Raw genomic sequence first — 13,501 nt, 5'->3', positions numbered from 1 at the left:
CAGTTGTCTTTTAAAAGGGGGAAAGCTCCATTTTTGAGGATCATCGCAAAGTTGTTGAGCTTACTTTGCAAAGGGAAAAAATCCTGTTTTTATGGGGTTCAACTCACAGGTCTGCAGCTTCTTTAGGAAAGGGATCCATTTCTACAGTTTCCAGACAGATAATCTAATCAGCCAGTCACATGTCGCTGGGGAAATAAACATCCTCCATCTGCAGAACATTCAACAATGGAGGGCTGGGCAAGGGGCCGGGGCCAGGAAGGGAGCTAGTGTCCCTTATCTCCCTCCCCGATCTCTTACAATCAGCTGCTGAGCTGCTTCCTTTCAACACCGTCTTTCCCTCGTTAGCCTTTAGCTCTTTCTATTATTATTATTTTTTAAAAGCACGATCTGCTTTTCGCCCCTAGGCAGTTCAGCTCCAGGAACCACGTATTCGCTCCATAAGACGCACAGACATTTCCTCTTACTTTTTAGGAGGAAAAAAGTGTGTCCTATGGAGCAAAAAAATACGGTACGTAGGTAGTCAGGATCAATCCATGACAATACCATGGTCAATATCAAAAGCTGCAGGTGCTCCTAGCTAAGTCTCGCTTGAATTCACATAGTGCTTTATATAGGAAACCACAGCATATCTCAGCAGTTCCATCAGAATGCCATTCCCAGTAACTCTAAAAAATGCAAATACTTGTCTTATATAATTATAGGCGGGTAGAAATTCTCATGACCTGATCAAAGATCCTCAACCAACTTGGGGGGTTCTCGCGTTTGAAATGTGACACATGGCGATAAAGGTTTTGGGAACCTTCCAGACTAAGATTACAGACAGCTTTCTAAATTATCACTGCTCTTGTACATTATGCTGACAGAAGTGTGCGGGACTTTTCCCTTCCAACTGTGGCTCCAACCTTACAGCTTATGAGAATGAAGTGGGGGGGGGGGGTTAACCAGTTTGAATCAGGACGGCTACATATCCAAAGCACCCAACTCTACAATTTATGATTCTAAGAAACTAAAAAAAAATTCTGTTTCTGCACTCGTATCTTTTCTGCACATCAGTCTTTTCTAGTTAGTACTTGTGCAAAAGTACAATTTAGCAACTCTCTCTTGCTACACACTGTATGCAAAAATATGTGGCACTGCTAAAATGGACAGGACAGAAGAATGTGAAAAACAGTAGACAGGTGAATATAACATATTTAATGTGGATAAATCACACTCAGCTAAATATAGAAGTTTTAAATAATTACTTTAGAGGGAAACATTACTTAAAAATCAAATTTTATACCATTGTTTCAAATCTTCCCCAATTAAGTGTTTGCCTCTGCTAATCCATTCTATTAATCAAGTTCAGTTTCATAGATCTGTTTTGCCAAAAAAGTAGCTGATCTGGTTCATCTTTATATATATTTTTATATATCCTTCATTTGTTATTTATTTGCAGCAGCTGGATGGTATGTTTTTAGTTGTCTTGATATTATTTAAATCTACAGTTTGCAGTGACCCTTCAGTTTTCTGCTGCAAAATTACTGGTACCACCATCTCAAATACAGTTTCAAATACGTGGTCCACTTTATAGCCAGTTTTTGCACTAGTTTCAAAACACATTTTTTCTGCTGCTGGAGCATTCTTCTCATCCAACATTTTGTATTTTAGGATCTTCTTATAAAGTGCTATGGCATCACTCATATGCACTTGTTTTTTCAACTTGGTAGAAATGAGACTGTTGTCGGGCTGACGTTCACCTGCTTCTGGCAAAAAGGCAAAAGCATCTGTGAGATCCACTTTGTTCCCCACAATAGCAAAGATGCAGTCTGCACTGGCCGTGTCTGTCAAGGCCAGGAACCGATCCTCAAGTTCCCAGATGCTCTGCAAGTTGGTTACATCGTAAGTGAGGATAACAGCTGCTGCTCCTCTGCAGTACATAGATCCAAGTCCATGAAATTGCTCATGACCTAGAAGACAGAAAATAGCATGGATGTATGAAGCACAACTTCATTCAGTCTATATTCAATTACGTATATATCAAACAAACAGATTCGCCAGCAGCATCACAGAAGCATGTTGTATGAGAGAAAAGTCTGCCTTGGCCACCCTCTCTCCCCTAGTGAGTCTTCCCTAATTCTTTTTGCTCTGCCGCTCAGTCACAGGGTTTCTGGGCTTCTTGTCCCCTTTAACCTCCTTCTTTCCAGCTAGGGAACAATATCTCTCTCACTTGCTCAGTAGAGGACCTTGGGTGATTTTAAACTGAGTTGAACTTGCCACCCCAACCTGACATCCACAGAAGACAGAAATGGAAGGCGTTACCTGACAATACTGAGCAGTCTCTTAGCTCACTATGCCATGAGGACCCCCTCCAAAAACATATTTGGGCCTTCAGCCTTGCACAACATATTGTTACATGATGCCACCCCAATCCCCACAGCAGGGTGAGATTCCAGGGGTTCCAGGTACTTTGGGAAATGAGGCACAGTGGCAACTCTGGAGTTGAGAGCCAGTGTGGTGTAGTGGTTAAGAGCGGTAGACTTGTAATCTGGGGAACCGGGTTCACGTCTCCGCTCCTTCACATGCAGCTGCTGGGTGACCTTGGGCTAGTCACACTTCTCTGAAGTCTCTCAGCCCCACTCACCTCACAGAGTGTTTGTTGTGGGAGAGGAAGGAAAAGGAGAATGTTAGCCACTTTGAGACTCCTTCAGATAGTGATAAAGCGGGATATCAAATCCAAACTCTTCTCTTTTTCTTTATGATCTATGGTCTATTTACACAGATATATCACCTGATTCTATGATGGAGGGGCTCCCAGCATTCACCCCCCAAGAGGTTCTGCCTTCCCCCATAGCTCCAGCTCAGCTTTGAACTTTTAAGCAGACCTCAAACATGGCTCTCAAACTTGTATCATAGAATCATAAAATCATAGAGTTGGAAGAGACCACAAGGGCCACCCAGTCCAACCCCCTGCCAAGCAGGAAACACCATCAAAGCATTCTTGACATATGCCTGTCAAGCCTCTGCTTAAAGACCTCCAAAGAAGGAGACTCCACCACACTCCTTGGTAGCAAATTCCACTGCCAAACAGCTCTTACTGTCAGGAAGTTCTTCCTAATGTTTAGGTGGAATTTTCTTTCTTGAAGTTTGAATCCATTGCTCTGTGTCCTGACTCTCTCCAGTCTGCTGCTTCCTATCTCCGTTGCATAACTCCTACCTGAACTCTAACCTAAAACTGGCATTGTCTTTTAAACTAATTCTGTTGAAGGAAGGAGGGAGCCCACTATTTGCAAATGAGATTTGCCCTTGATCCTTTGTATTGTCTTAATGCGGTGCCATGCTATCCTCCCAAAAGGAAAGGAGCTTGAATTAATTAGCTGCTAGCATGTTTAACAATTCCCTTGGTTTAAAGAGGTGTCTGGCACACAGCTTAATAATGAACTAGATTCTGATATGTGGAAGTCCAACACATAGTTTTAACACAGAAGCCTTAATTCAATTCTAACACTAGCTTGATCTGGATTTTAGAGTGTCTTGCACTTACCGGTACAAACTCATAACAAACTCGGCTTCCACCACAGAGAGCAGCTTTGCTACCAGATTTTGATGCTTACGTTATTCCCTCCCTTGTTCTCCAGAAGAGCGTCCCACAACCTTTGGAACTATTCCTGCCATTCACTACAGAGACAGGAGCGCCTTGCAGGCTCCCTCCTTCACTCCCTTGTGGGAGTGGGTAAAACATGTCCCTGGCTGAGTGCCAAGCCCCTCCCAGTCTTGGCAGGCTGCAAACAGGGGTCTCAAACTCCACCCACCACTTTCTCCAGCCCAAGAACTGCTAGATGCAGCTGCTCCTCAGAAGTTTCCCATGACTGAAAGGATCTTTGGGAAATATTTCAGTGCCAAAGCTCAGCCCTAAACAACTGTTTATGTAAGAGGGAGAAAAGCTTCTCCACAGCATGATAATGTTATACATTTATTCACTTCCTGCCCTCCAAGCAAGATGACACCCCCCCCCACTATTGTAACATTTCTTCATAGGAGAATTTCACTAGTCCCTTAATCATTTTGCCTGCCCAAAGACACTTTAACTGTTCATTGTAAGATACTAAAAATAAAGGTGTTGACGATTCATAATCCAATGGACCTCAAAATCATTTAATGGAATGTTAACAGCTTAAACAATAAGACTAAAAATAAACAAGGTGGAACACTTACTTTTAACAAATAGATGGGATATACAGTAATTTGTTTACAGGAAACGCATGTTATGAGAAAACACAGAAGGGTGTTAATAAAAAAATCGGGATGAGTTTATTTCCTCGGATGTGGTAAAGAAAAAAAGTTTCATTATCTATGCAAACCCAAAACTAAATCCGGAGCAGGTTTTCAGAGATGAAGAAGGGAGGAGGATGGCGATAAAAGTCCCAAACCAAAGAGAGAAAATAATTATAGTGGGAATATACACGCCAAATGATAAAAAAGTGGAATTTTATAAGAAGATGGAAGATAAATTATTGGAATTTAGCAATCAAAAATTATATTAATGGGAGACCTTAATGGAGTTACTTCATTGGAGATGGATAGGACAACACAAGAGAAAGATTGCCATAAAATTTCCTACAGCTAGTAGAAAACCTAGTCTTATGAGACATTTGGAGGGTTAAACATCCAAATGAAAAACAATTCACATATCATTCAGAAGCAAAAAAAATCAGTGGCAAGAATAGATGCTATATGGGTATCAAAAGAAATATTATTAAAATGTAAGAAGGCTGAAATTTATTCAAAGACAGTATTTTATCATAATCCAATTACTTTAGAAATAAAGGAAGGAAGGAATACAGTAAGAAGATGTAGAATTAATGAATCCATTCTTAATGATGAAAAATTATTAGAAAAAGCAAAATGAATTTTAAGAGAATATTTTGAATTTAATTTGAATAAGGGAACAGATATCAACACTGTCTGGGATGCAACCAAGGCAGTTATGTGAGGATTCTTCATTCAACAAAAAGCTTTTGAAAGAGATAAGAGATAATGCTTGGAATTGGCTAAAAATCCGATGGAGGAAGGGCCAAAAAATAATATTAAGATATTGCAAACACAAATCTCCATGATTTTGAACCAGGAAATTGAGCAAAAGATAAAGAGGGCAAGACACACACACAAATGAATTCGCAAATAAGCCAGGCAGGTTGCTCGCATGGCAATTAAAGAAAAGACAAAAGGAGAAAATAGTAGAAGGGAAAATAATAGATGAACCTAAAGAAATCAGATAAATTTTTATAAATTATTATAAGGAATTATATCTTGCCGAAGAAGATCAGGAAGAAATGAAAATATATATATAACTCAGAATAGACTACCAACAGTAGATGGTGAGAAAATTGAACAATTAAATTCAACAATAACGATGATGGAGATACAACAATCAATATCTAAGGCAAAATCAGGGAAATCCTCTGCCTCGGATGGCTTCTCAGCTGTATATTACAAGAAATTAGAAGATGTATTAGCAGGCAGTGTTAGGCCTGTCTCTGTGAGAGTCTCCGTGGGGCAGCCAGGCTGGGATGTTTTTTGCATTGGAAAACAGAGCCTCCATCATATCCAATATGATGGGTATGAATCATGGGTCCACCTCACGTCCTGGTTCACTGCACTCAAAAACAAAAGGTAAGCAAATATATTTGTTGTTGTTGTTAAGTTTGCACAACAGTGCTAATAAAACATTTCACCTATACACAGCCCAAACACCAAACCAAATGAACTAGGCAGTAGTTATTGCGCATTGTTAGAAACTCAAGATATATAAACTGGGTGCCACATGGCACCTTGAGCCTAGAGGACAGTGGCCACAGTGAAGTGTCTAGTCAAAATAGTAACCAAAACCACCGCCATAAATAAACAGCCTCACTGATTTTTAAAGGATAGAATTCAGCACCACACAAACATCATTTTGACTTGCCAAATGGAACAATCCCCTCCTCTCTGGCCACACATGGGGTGGGCACTCCCAATTCCAACCCCAAGCCAATTTCAGGGGGCTTGCGGAGGAGGGGAAGAAAGCCCCACTGCAGAAGCAGAAGTCTTTCATTTTATTTCATTTATTACATTTATCTACTACCTTTATCTTCCAAGGAGCTCAAGGGGGTGCACAAGCACATCTTGCTAGGAGGAAGAGGAGAAAGGTGAGAGGCTCTAAGTGTTCACCTAAGTTCCATATATTCTGGCCAACTTTTGGTGTGTTGAAACATTCCGTATCCACCCTAAATGATCTCAAGCTCCTAACTATATATAAATATCCTTAAAACTGCCATTTAAGAATGGGACATCTGACAGTAAAGCTCAATTATCTTAACTGGGTGTGAAAGGGAAAGTGCTACAGAAATAAGAAACAGAAAAAGTACACGTCTAAGTTACTAGTTTGGTGGCAAAGGAGACCTCCTTCCCTGTGAGCTGCTTTTTCTTTCTTGCACAGCAATTTGAACTTCACTCATATCTTATGCATGTTTTTACACATCACTCAAGAGAGAGTTCAAGTTAAATCCTCACATTCTTAAGATCACATGTGATGGATCTTGCATTTCCACAAGACTAAGTACAAAAGATGCCTTATCTTCTATAGAAGTTCCTTGTGACTATGAAACATGTCGTTTCAGTGAGAAGTATGTGGCTTAAGGGTGTGATTAATAATAATAATAATAATAATAATAATAATAATATATTATTTATACCTCACCCATCTGGCTGGGTTTCCCCAGCCACTCTGGGCGGCTCCCAATCAAATATGAAAAACACAGTACAGCATTAAACATTAAAAACTTCCCTAAACAGGGCTGTCTTCAGATGTCTTTTCAAAGTAAGATAGTTGCTTATTGCCTTGAAATGTGCTGGGAGGGTCTTCCTCACTTCCTACAGTTAGTGAACCGCCAGAAGGACCTCGGCACTGGACCTCAGTGTCCAGGCAGAACAATGGGAGTGGAGACGCTCTTTCAGGGATACTGGGTTGTTTAGGATTTTCAAGCTCAGCAGCAACACTTTGAAGTGTGCTCGGAAACGTACTGGGAGCCAATGTAGATCTCTCAGAACTGGTGTTAAATGGTCCCGGCGGCCACTTCCAGTCACCAGTCTAGCTGCCGCATTCTGGATTAGTTGTAGTTTCCGAGTCACCTTCAAAGGTAGCCCCACGTAGAGCGCATTGCAGTAGTCCAAGCGGGAGATAACTAGAGCATGCACCACTCTGGCTAGACAGTCTGCAGGCAGGTAGGGTCTCAGCCTGCGTATCAGATGGAGCTGATAGACAGCTGCCCTGGACAAAGAATTGACCTGCACCTCCATGAGTCCAAAATGACTCCCAGGCTGTGCACCTGGTCCTTCAGGGGCACAGTTACCCCATTCAGGACCAAGGAGCCCCCCACACCCACCTGCCCCCTGTCCCCCAAGAACAGTACTTCTGTCTTATCAGGATTCAACCTCAATCCATTAGCCGCCATCCATCCTCCAACCACCTCCAGGCACTCACACAGGACCTTCACTGTCTTCCCTGGTTTTGATTTAAAAGAGAGGGAGAGCTGGGTATCATCTGCATATTGATGGACAGCCAGTGAAACCTCTTAAAATGAGAAGTTCAAAAGAGCAACTGTTAAATTATTTTGTGAACATGCAGCATTCTGTTTTTTAGGACACACATAAATTGCTGTAAAAGATGTGAAACTTACAGTCAAGATACTTCCAACTCATTCTAGATGCCACCCAAACAATGTGAGAAAATAAAAGCCATGTGCCACAGAAGTAAAGGTAAAGGTAAAGGGACCCCTGACCATTAGGTCCAGTCGTGACCGACTCTGGGGTTGCAGCACTCATCTCGCATTATTGGCTGAGGGAGCCGGCGTACAGCGAACCAGAGCAGCACACGGAAACACCATTTACCTTCCCGCTGTAGCGGTTCCTATTTATCTACTTGCACTTTGACAGGCTTTCAAACTGCTAGGTTGGCAGGAGCTGGGACCGAGCAACGGGAGCAACGGATTCGAACCGCCGACCTTCTGATCAGCAAGCCCTAGGCTCTGTGGTTTAACCCACAGCGCCACCTGCGTCCCTATGCCACAGAAGTAGACTTACATAAACAACACTAATAATTTGAAGCACCTACGTCTAAGACCAAAGACACTCCTACCGTGTTTCCCCCTTTTTAAGGCGTAGTCATAAAGTAAGCCGTAGCAGGCTTTTAAAGTATTTGTTAAATAGAAGACACCCCCTGAAAATAAGCCATACCTCCGCGCTGCGCGGAGTGAGACCACGAGCGCCCAGCCAGCCAGTGATACAGAGCATGCTAGCCGCAGCAGCAGGAGGAGGTTGTCTGCCTCTTTTCGGGTGAAGGAGGCAGACGCCCGGAACCGGCTGCCACAGCTGGGCCCGACGAAGGCAAGGCCACTGCTCGCGCCTGGGGGCTGCGGAGGCAGCTGGGCAGGGACAGCCGGAGCCCAGCCGGGCAGCAGCAGCAGCGGGAGGACGAGTACGGTGCTGCTGCTGGCCACGGCAGGAGGAAGCAGGCGCCCGAAAGCGGGCCAGGTGGAGGCGAGCCGCTGCTCGCCTCGCCCCTGGGGGTCGCAGAGGAGGCTGGGCGGGGACAGCCGGAGCCCAGCCAGGCAGCAGCGGAAGGACGAGGACGGCGCTGCTGCTGGCCACGGCAGGAGGAAGCAGGCGCCTGAAAGCGGCGGCTGCTGCAGTCCCAACAGAGCGCGGAGCAGCGCCGCTCGTCCCGAGGCAGTGGGACCCAGCAGCAGCGCCGTCCTCATCCTCCCGCTGCTGTTGCTGCTGCTGCCGGGCCAGGTGGCTCCTGGGGGTCGCAGAGGAGGCTGGGCGGGGACAGCCGGAGCCCAGCCAGGCAGCAGCGGAAGGACGAGGGCGGCGCTGCTGCTGGGTCCTGCTGCCTCGGGAGGAGCGGCACTGCAGCAGCAGCCGCTTTCGGGCGCCAGCTTCCTCCTGCCGTGGCCAGCAGCAGCACCGTACTCGTCCTCCCGCTGCTGCTGCTACCGGTACCTGGCTGGGCTCCGGCTGTCCCCGCCCAGCCGCCTCCGCAGCCCCCAGGGGCAAGCAGCGGCCTCGCCTCCGCCTGGCCCAGCTGCAGCAGCCGGTTCCGGGCATCTGCCTCCTCCTCCTGAAAAGAGGCATAGAATCATATGATTCTATGAAAAGAAATGCCCCGCGGCAATGAGGGAGGATCTCTGGGTTGGCTGGGCATGGGAGTTGAGCGTGGCGGCCCCAGGAGGAGCGCGGGCAGCACTGGGCGCGCTCCTGGCTCTGACCACGCTCGCCTGTGAAAAAGTATGACGTGCGCCCAGCTCCAAAGGTCAAAATGTAGATTGCTTAATTTAAAAAATATGACACCCCACCGAAAATAAGCCATAGGCTTATTTTCTTGAGTAAAATAAATATAAGACGGTGTCTTAAAATGTGGGAAACACGGTAAGTGTCCACCCCACCTTCCTATCTAGGCTCAGTATCACCTACAGACTGGCAAAAGCTCTCCAGGGTTTTCCTGCAGGGTCCTTTCCCAGCCCTGCCAAAATGGGCTCTTCCACTGAGGCACAGGCCTGTCTCAGTCAACTCAACTCCTAAAACTGAAAAATAAAAGATGCTAACATTAATGAAATCATTCAACTGATGAAATGGGGTGTATTGGTTGTTAAGGGAGGGGTAGTACCTCTGGTGGGGGACATATGCTCTTTCATGGGCAGGTGGTCCACCTCTGGTCCCATCCTGTACTCAGCTCTCCTCTGCGGCTCCTAGAAACTGTCAGCATGGCACAGTGGCCACAACCCAGGAAATGCTTTCAACTGGCCGGCTAAACCAGGTGAGGGCAAACTCAAACTCTTAGTTCTCAAAGAGAACAACAATTACCAGGCCTTTAGAAGGCATGTCAAGGCAGCCCTGTTTAGGGAAGCTTTTAATGTTTGATTTCCTGCTGGCTGAGAAAAGCTGCTCCACCTCAGTGCCAGGGGGAGGTGGTGGCACGGGGCCTTGAAGGGAGGGCGACAGCTGCCCTGGTCTTCCTCAGCTTCAGGGAAGGCAGCTCAGATCAGCAGCGTTATCAGCTGAGATCATCGTTTGATATCAGCGGTGCCTCGACATCGGCTGCCTTGCTCTCCCTCTCACAAGGAGAGATATATTGCTGCGTATTGCCGGGTCAAAATCGTTATCACGGTGTGATTTCAAAACCAATTTTGGCCAATACATTGAAAAATCTCACAGCGTTAAAACAGACCATAAAAAACTTGTGATATTGCAATGCAAAAATGACAAACATTTAGTTGGGGGAGGCAAGAGATGGGGCTGTAGACCCCCGGGGCATTCTGTGGACCTCCTGGGGTCCCTGAGTCCCTAATTGGGAACCACTGCTGTAGAGGGAAGTGAAGGGCAGGTGGGGCTCATCCACCTGGGAAGGGAGCCCATCGAGGAGAAGGAAGACTCTGACCCTAAACCTCTGCTGCCTTGCAGGATAACTTTGGGAGAGAAAAAGGATTCGTAAACCCTACACAAATCTGGAGTGGAGTCCCTAAGGCAGTTGGGTGGCGCCATGGGCTTAGCCAGGATTTTTGTTTTGGCCGGGCAGAACCAAAGTGATTGGTCAGTTAAGTATTTCTGCCCCCTGCCCCGCTTTGGCTATGCCCATGAATGCCACCTTGTATGCCTCCTTCCGGCAACTCCGGCAACCAAGCTGGTGCCAAATGTATTGCTCTGGTTTCCGCTGGATTACATCCGTGAGGTCAAGAGGGTGGTCTTGTCATCCAGACATCCTGCCCAGGCTTCTTCCCCAGGGAGGTCACTTGGGTGCTGCTAATACAGCAGTTTGACTTCACCCCCCCCCCGAGGCACACTCCATTGTCTCTCCAGACAGATGTCAACAACATGTCACACTAGAGATAAGGCCAGAGATGTCTTGCCAAAGACAATTTGTGCATCCACAGAGGAAGCCTACTGTATACCCAAATATGTACCCAATGCTGCTGCAGTATTAGGTAAAAAAGCATGCAGGCTGCAATCAAAACAAAACATTTTATGCGTTCTGGAGGCGAGGAAGTAGGATGAATCCACACTAAGATTATTTTGCATTGCCAAGGACTTGTGCCTCTTGCATCTCACGGCCGTTGTGTCTCTCCGTTTACTTCCCCCCCCCCTTCTGCCCCCGTGCATATTTGCGATTTGAGCGCAACATGGAAGCTTCTGTTAGAGCGGACTCTGCTCCGCAAAAGCTCCTGCCCTTCTAAATGCCACAGGCTTAGCGCTCAGCAATGTTATCCAGTCCATGGCAGGAAAACCTGCGGAGAGTCTCGTGACACCGACGGACGGACGCGTCCTCTTTCTGGGGCAAGAGGCCCCGAGGTCGGAGGCGTCGTCGTCCGTTTTTCAGACGTGACGAGACTCTTGGCGTCTTCGCTGCCAGGGAGGGAGGCCGGGGCGGGAAGAGGACGGACCGGCCTTGGGAGGGCGCCTTCGCCGCTCCGCAGAGCCACGCAAGGCGCCGTCGAAGCGCTTCTTCCCCGACTCCGAGCGAGGCCGCGGCCCCTCCCCTCCGAGGGCACCGGGCGAGGAGCAGGTAGAAGAGCGGCCGGTGGCCGGCCTGTCCTCTCCTCGGGCAAGAGCGCTCCCGGTCCGGGGCCGGCGTGGTGTCCCGCTCACCTGCCGTGTCCCAGACGGAGATGCTGTGCGGCCCCCACTGGCGGAGGCAGAAGGCGCCGCCGACGGTGCTGGCGGTCTCGAGGAAGCGGCGCTCCGTGTAGCGCTGCAGCAGCGACGTCTTGCCCACGTTCACGTCGCCCAGGAGCACCACCTTCCCGTCGGGCTTCTTCATGCTCGCTCCGGCCCGGAGCCGCCGAGGGGAACTTCGACGCGGAAGAGGAAGGGCGGTGCCGGGCGGGGCGGGCGCTGGGCAGGGGCTTCGCTGGTCGCCTCCTGCCGCCGGCCGGGGCCCTGGCGCGGGCGCCTTCAGGCTCTTCTCCCGCCTCTCGCTCGGCTTCAGGCGGGGAGCCCCGACGGGAGGCCGGAGGGAAGAAGAGCTCCATCCCTCTTGGGCCGCCAGCCAAGCCAGGCGCGGAAGGGAGGCTGTCGGGGCTCCCAGCCCAAGGAATCAGCATCCTGGCTGGGCGCCTTCCATCCCTGGAGTCGAGGAGAGACGTGGGTCGTTTCCCACGGGCAGCGGGAAAGGCTGAGCCCAAGGGAGGAACCTTCTCCGGACCCCCTGGAGGGAGCCACAGGCCAGGCGCAAAAGTGGGTGGGCAAAGAAGCTGCCCCCCCTGGCCCTAGGCGAGTTTCTGCAGACACCCACTCGCTCTTCCCTCCCTCCCCAGACAAAAGACAGGGGGCGTCGCGTCAGAGTCCCAGGAAGGGGGCACCTAGGAAAAGGGAGCCGTCTAACGGCAGAGAAACCCAAAGAGCTGCATTCAGTCTCTGCCTGAATAGCATTTTATAAATCAGAAAAAAAGAAAATGGGGAAAGAGAGAGAAAGGAAAGAAGTCGAAAGCACTTCCATTATGGATATCTGATTATTCAAAGTATTCCAAACATCCACTCTAGAATAGTGTCCAGCTGTATACCAGGGCAATGCCCAACTGTTCCTCAATCTGCTAAACGTTGTTTTATCAATTTTCAATCCCAGTCGCTTCAGATTCATTCATTTTCCTTTCTACATAAAAAGTCCAAAAATGGTTCTTCAGTGGTTATTGTCACTATATATCCAGAATACAGGTGAAACTCGGAAAATTAGAATAATGTCAAAAAGTGCATTTATTTCAGTAATGCAACTTATTTTTTTATTTTTATTTTTACAAATGCTTTCATTTGGAGATTCCACAGTAATAAAACAAATACCGGTAGTTGCAATAATACAAAAATAAACATCGCTATCATATTTCATTAGAATCATAGAGTTGGAAGAGACCACAAGGGCCATCCAGTCCAACCCCCTGCCAAGCAGGAAACACCATCAAAGCATTCCTGACAGATGGCTGTCAAGCCTCTGCTTTAAGACCTCCAAAGAAGGAGACTCCACCACACTCCTTGGCAGCAAATTCCACTGCCGAACAGCTCTTACTGTCAGCTCTTACTGTAGGAGAGAGGCCTGACTTCAGTGGGTGACCTCTGGAGCTTTTCTTCAGCCAGAATTGAGCTGGCCCTTCTCAGGTGGGCGCCAGAGCCATTCTCTAATCAATAAAAATAAATAAAAATACATAGCTGACCCAAGTTCTGCCCCACCCCCAACCCAAATCCTGGCTACATCCCCGGTTCCAGCCCCTTTTTCTGGAAAGGGAGCACTGGTTGCCTTGCAGGGTTGTTGTGACAGGCAGGCAGGCGGCCCTCCACCCTCCTCCTTCCCGCCGCCGCCCCCGGGGTGGAAATCAGTCCTTTGGCTTTGAATGGCCGGTGTCTTTTCTGAGGGGTTGGGATCGTGTTTTCGTCTAGAGGTGGTTGTTTTTTTCTTTTGCAAAAAAAAGAACGGTTTCTTTTTTTTTTAATGCTGGCC

General features: G+C 47.6%; 1 protein-coding gene across 1 annotated transcript; it reads right to left on the bottom strand.

Moving 5' to 3' along the window:
* Positions 1-1,173: 1,173 nt before the first annotated feature.
* RAB20 (RAB20, member RAS oncogene family) lies at positions 1,174-11,856 on the bottom strand. Its single transcript, XM_035110369.3, has 2 exons — positions 11,662-11,856; positions 1,174-1,949 (listed from the first exon to the last, which is right to left on the bottom strand). The coding sequence occupies exons 1-2, from the start codon at positions 11,831-11,833 to the stop codon at positions 1,429-1,431; spliced, it is 693 nt and encodes a 230-aa protein (XP_034966260.1). The 5' UTR covers positions 11,834-11,856; the 3' UTR covers positions 1,174-1,428.
* Between the last annotated feature and the right edge of the window lie 1,645 nt (positions 11,857-13,501).

Source organism: Zootoca vivipara, chromosome 3 (assembly GCF_965207765.1).
Source record: "Zootoca vivipara chromosome 3, rZooViv2.hap1.1, whole genome shotgun sequence".
Lineage (NCBI taxonomy): Eukaryota > Metazoa > Chordata > Lepidosauria > Squamata > Lacertidae > Zootoca > Zootoca vivipara.
This window is presented reverse-complemented; position numbering and strand designations above follow the sequence as displayed.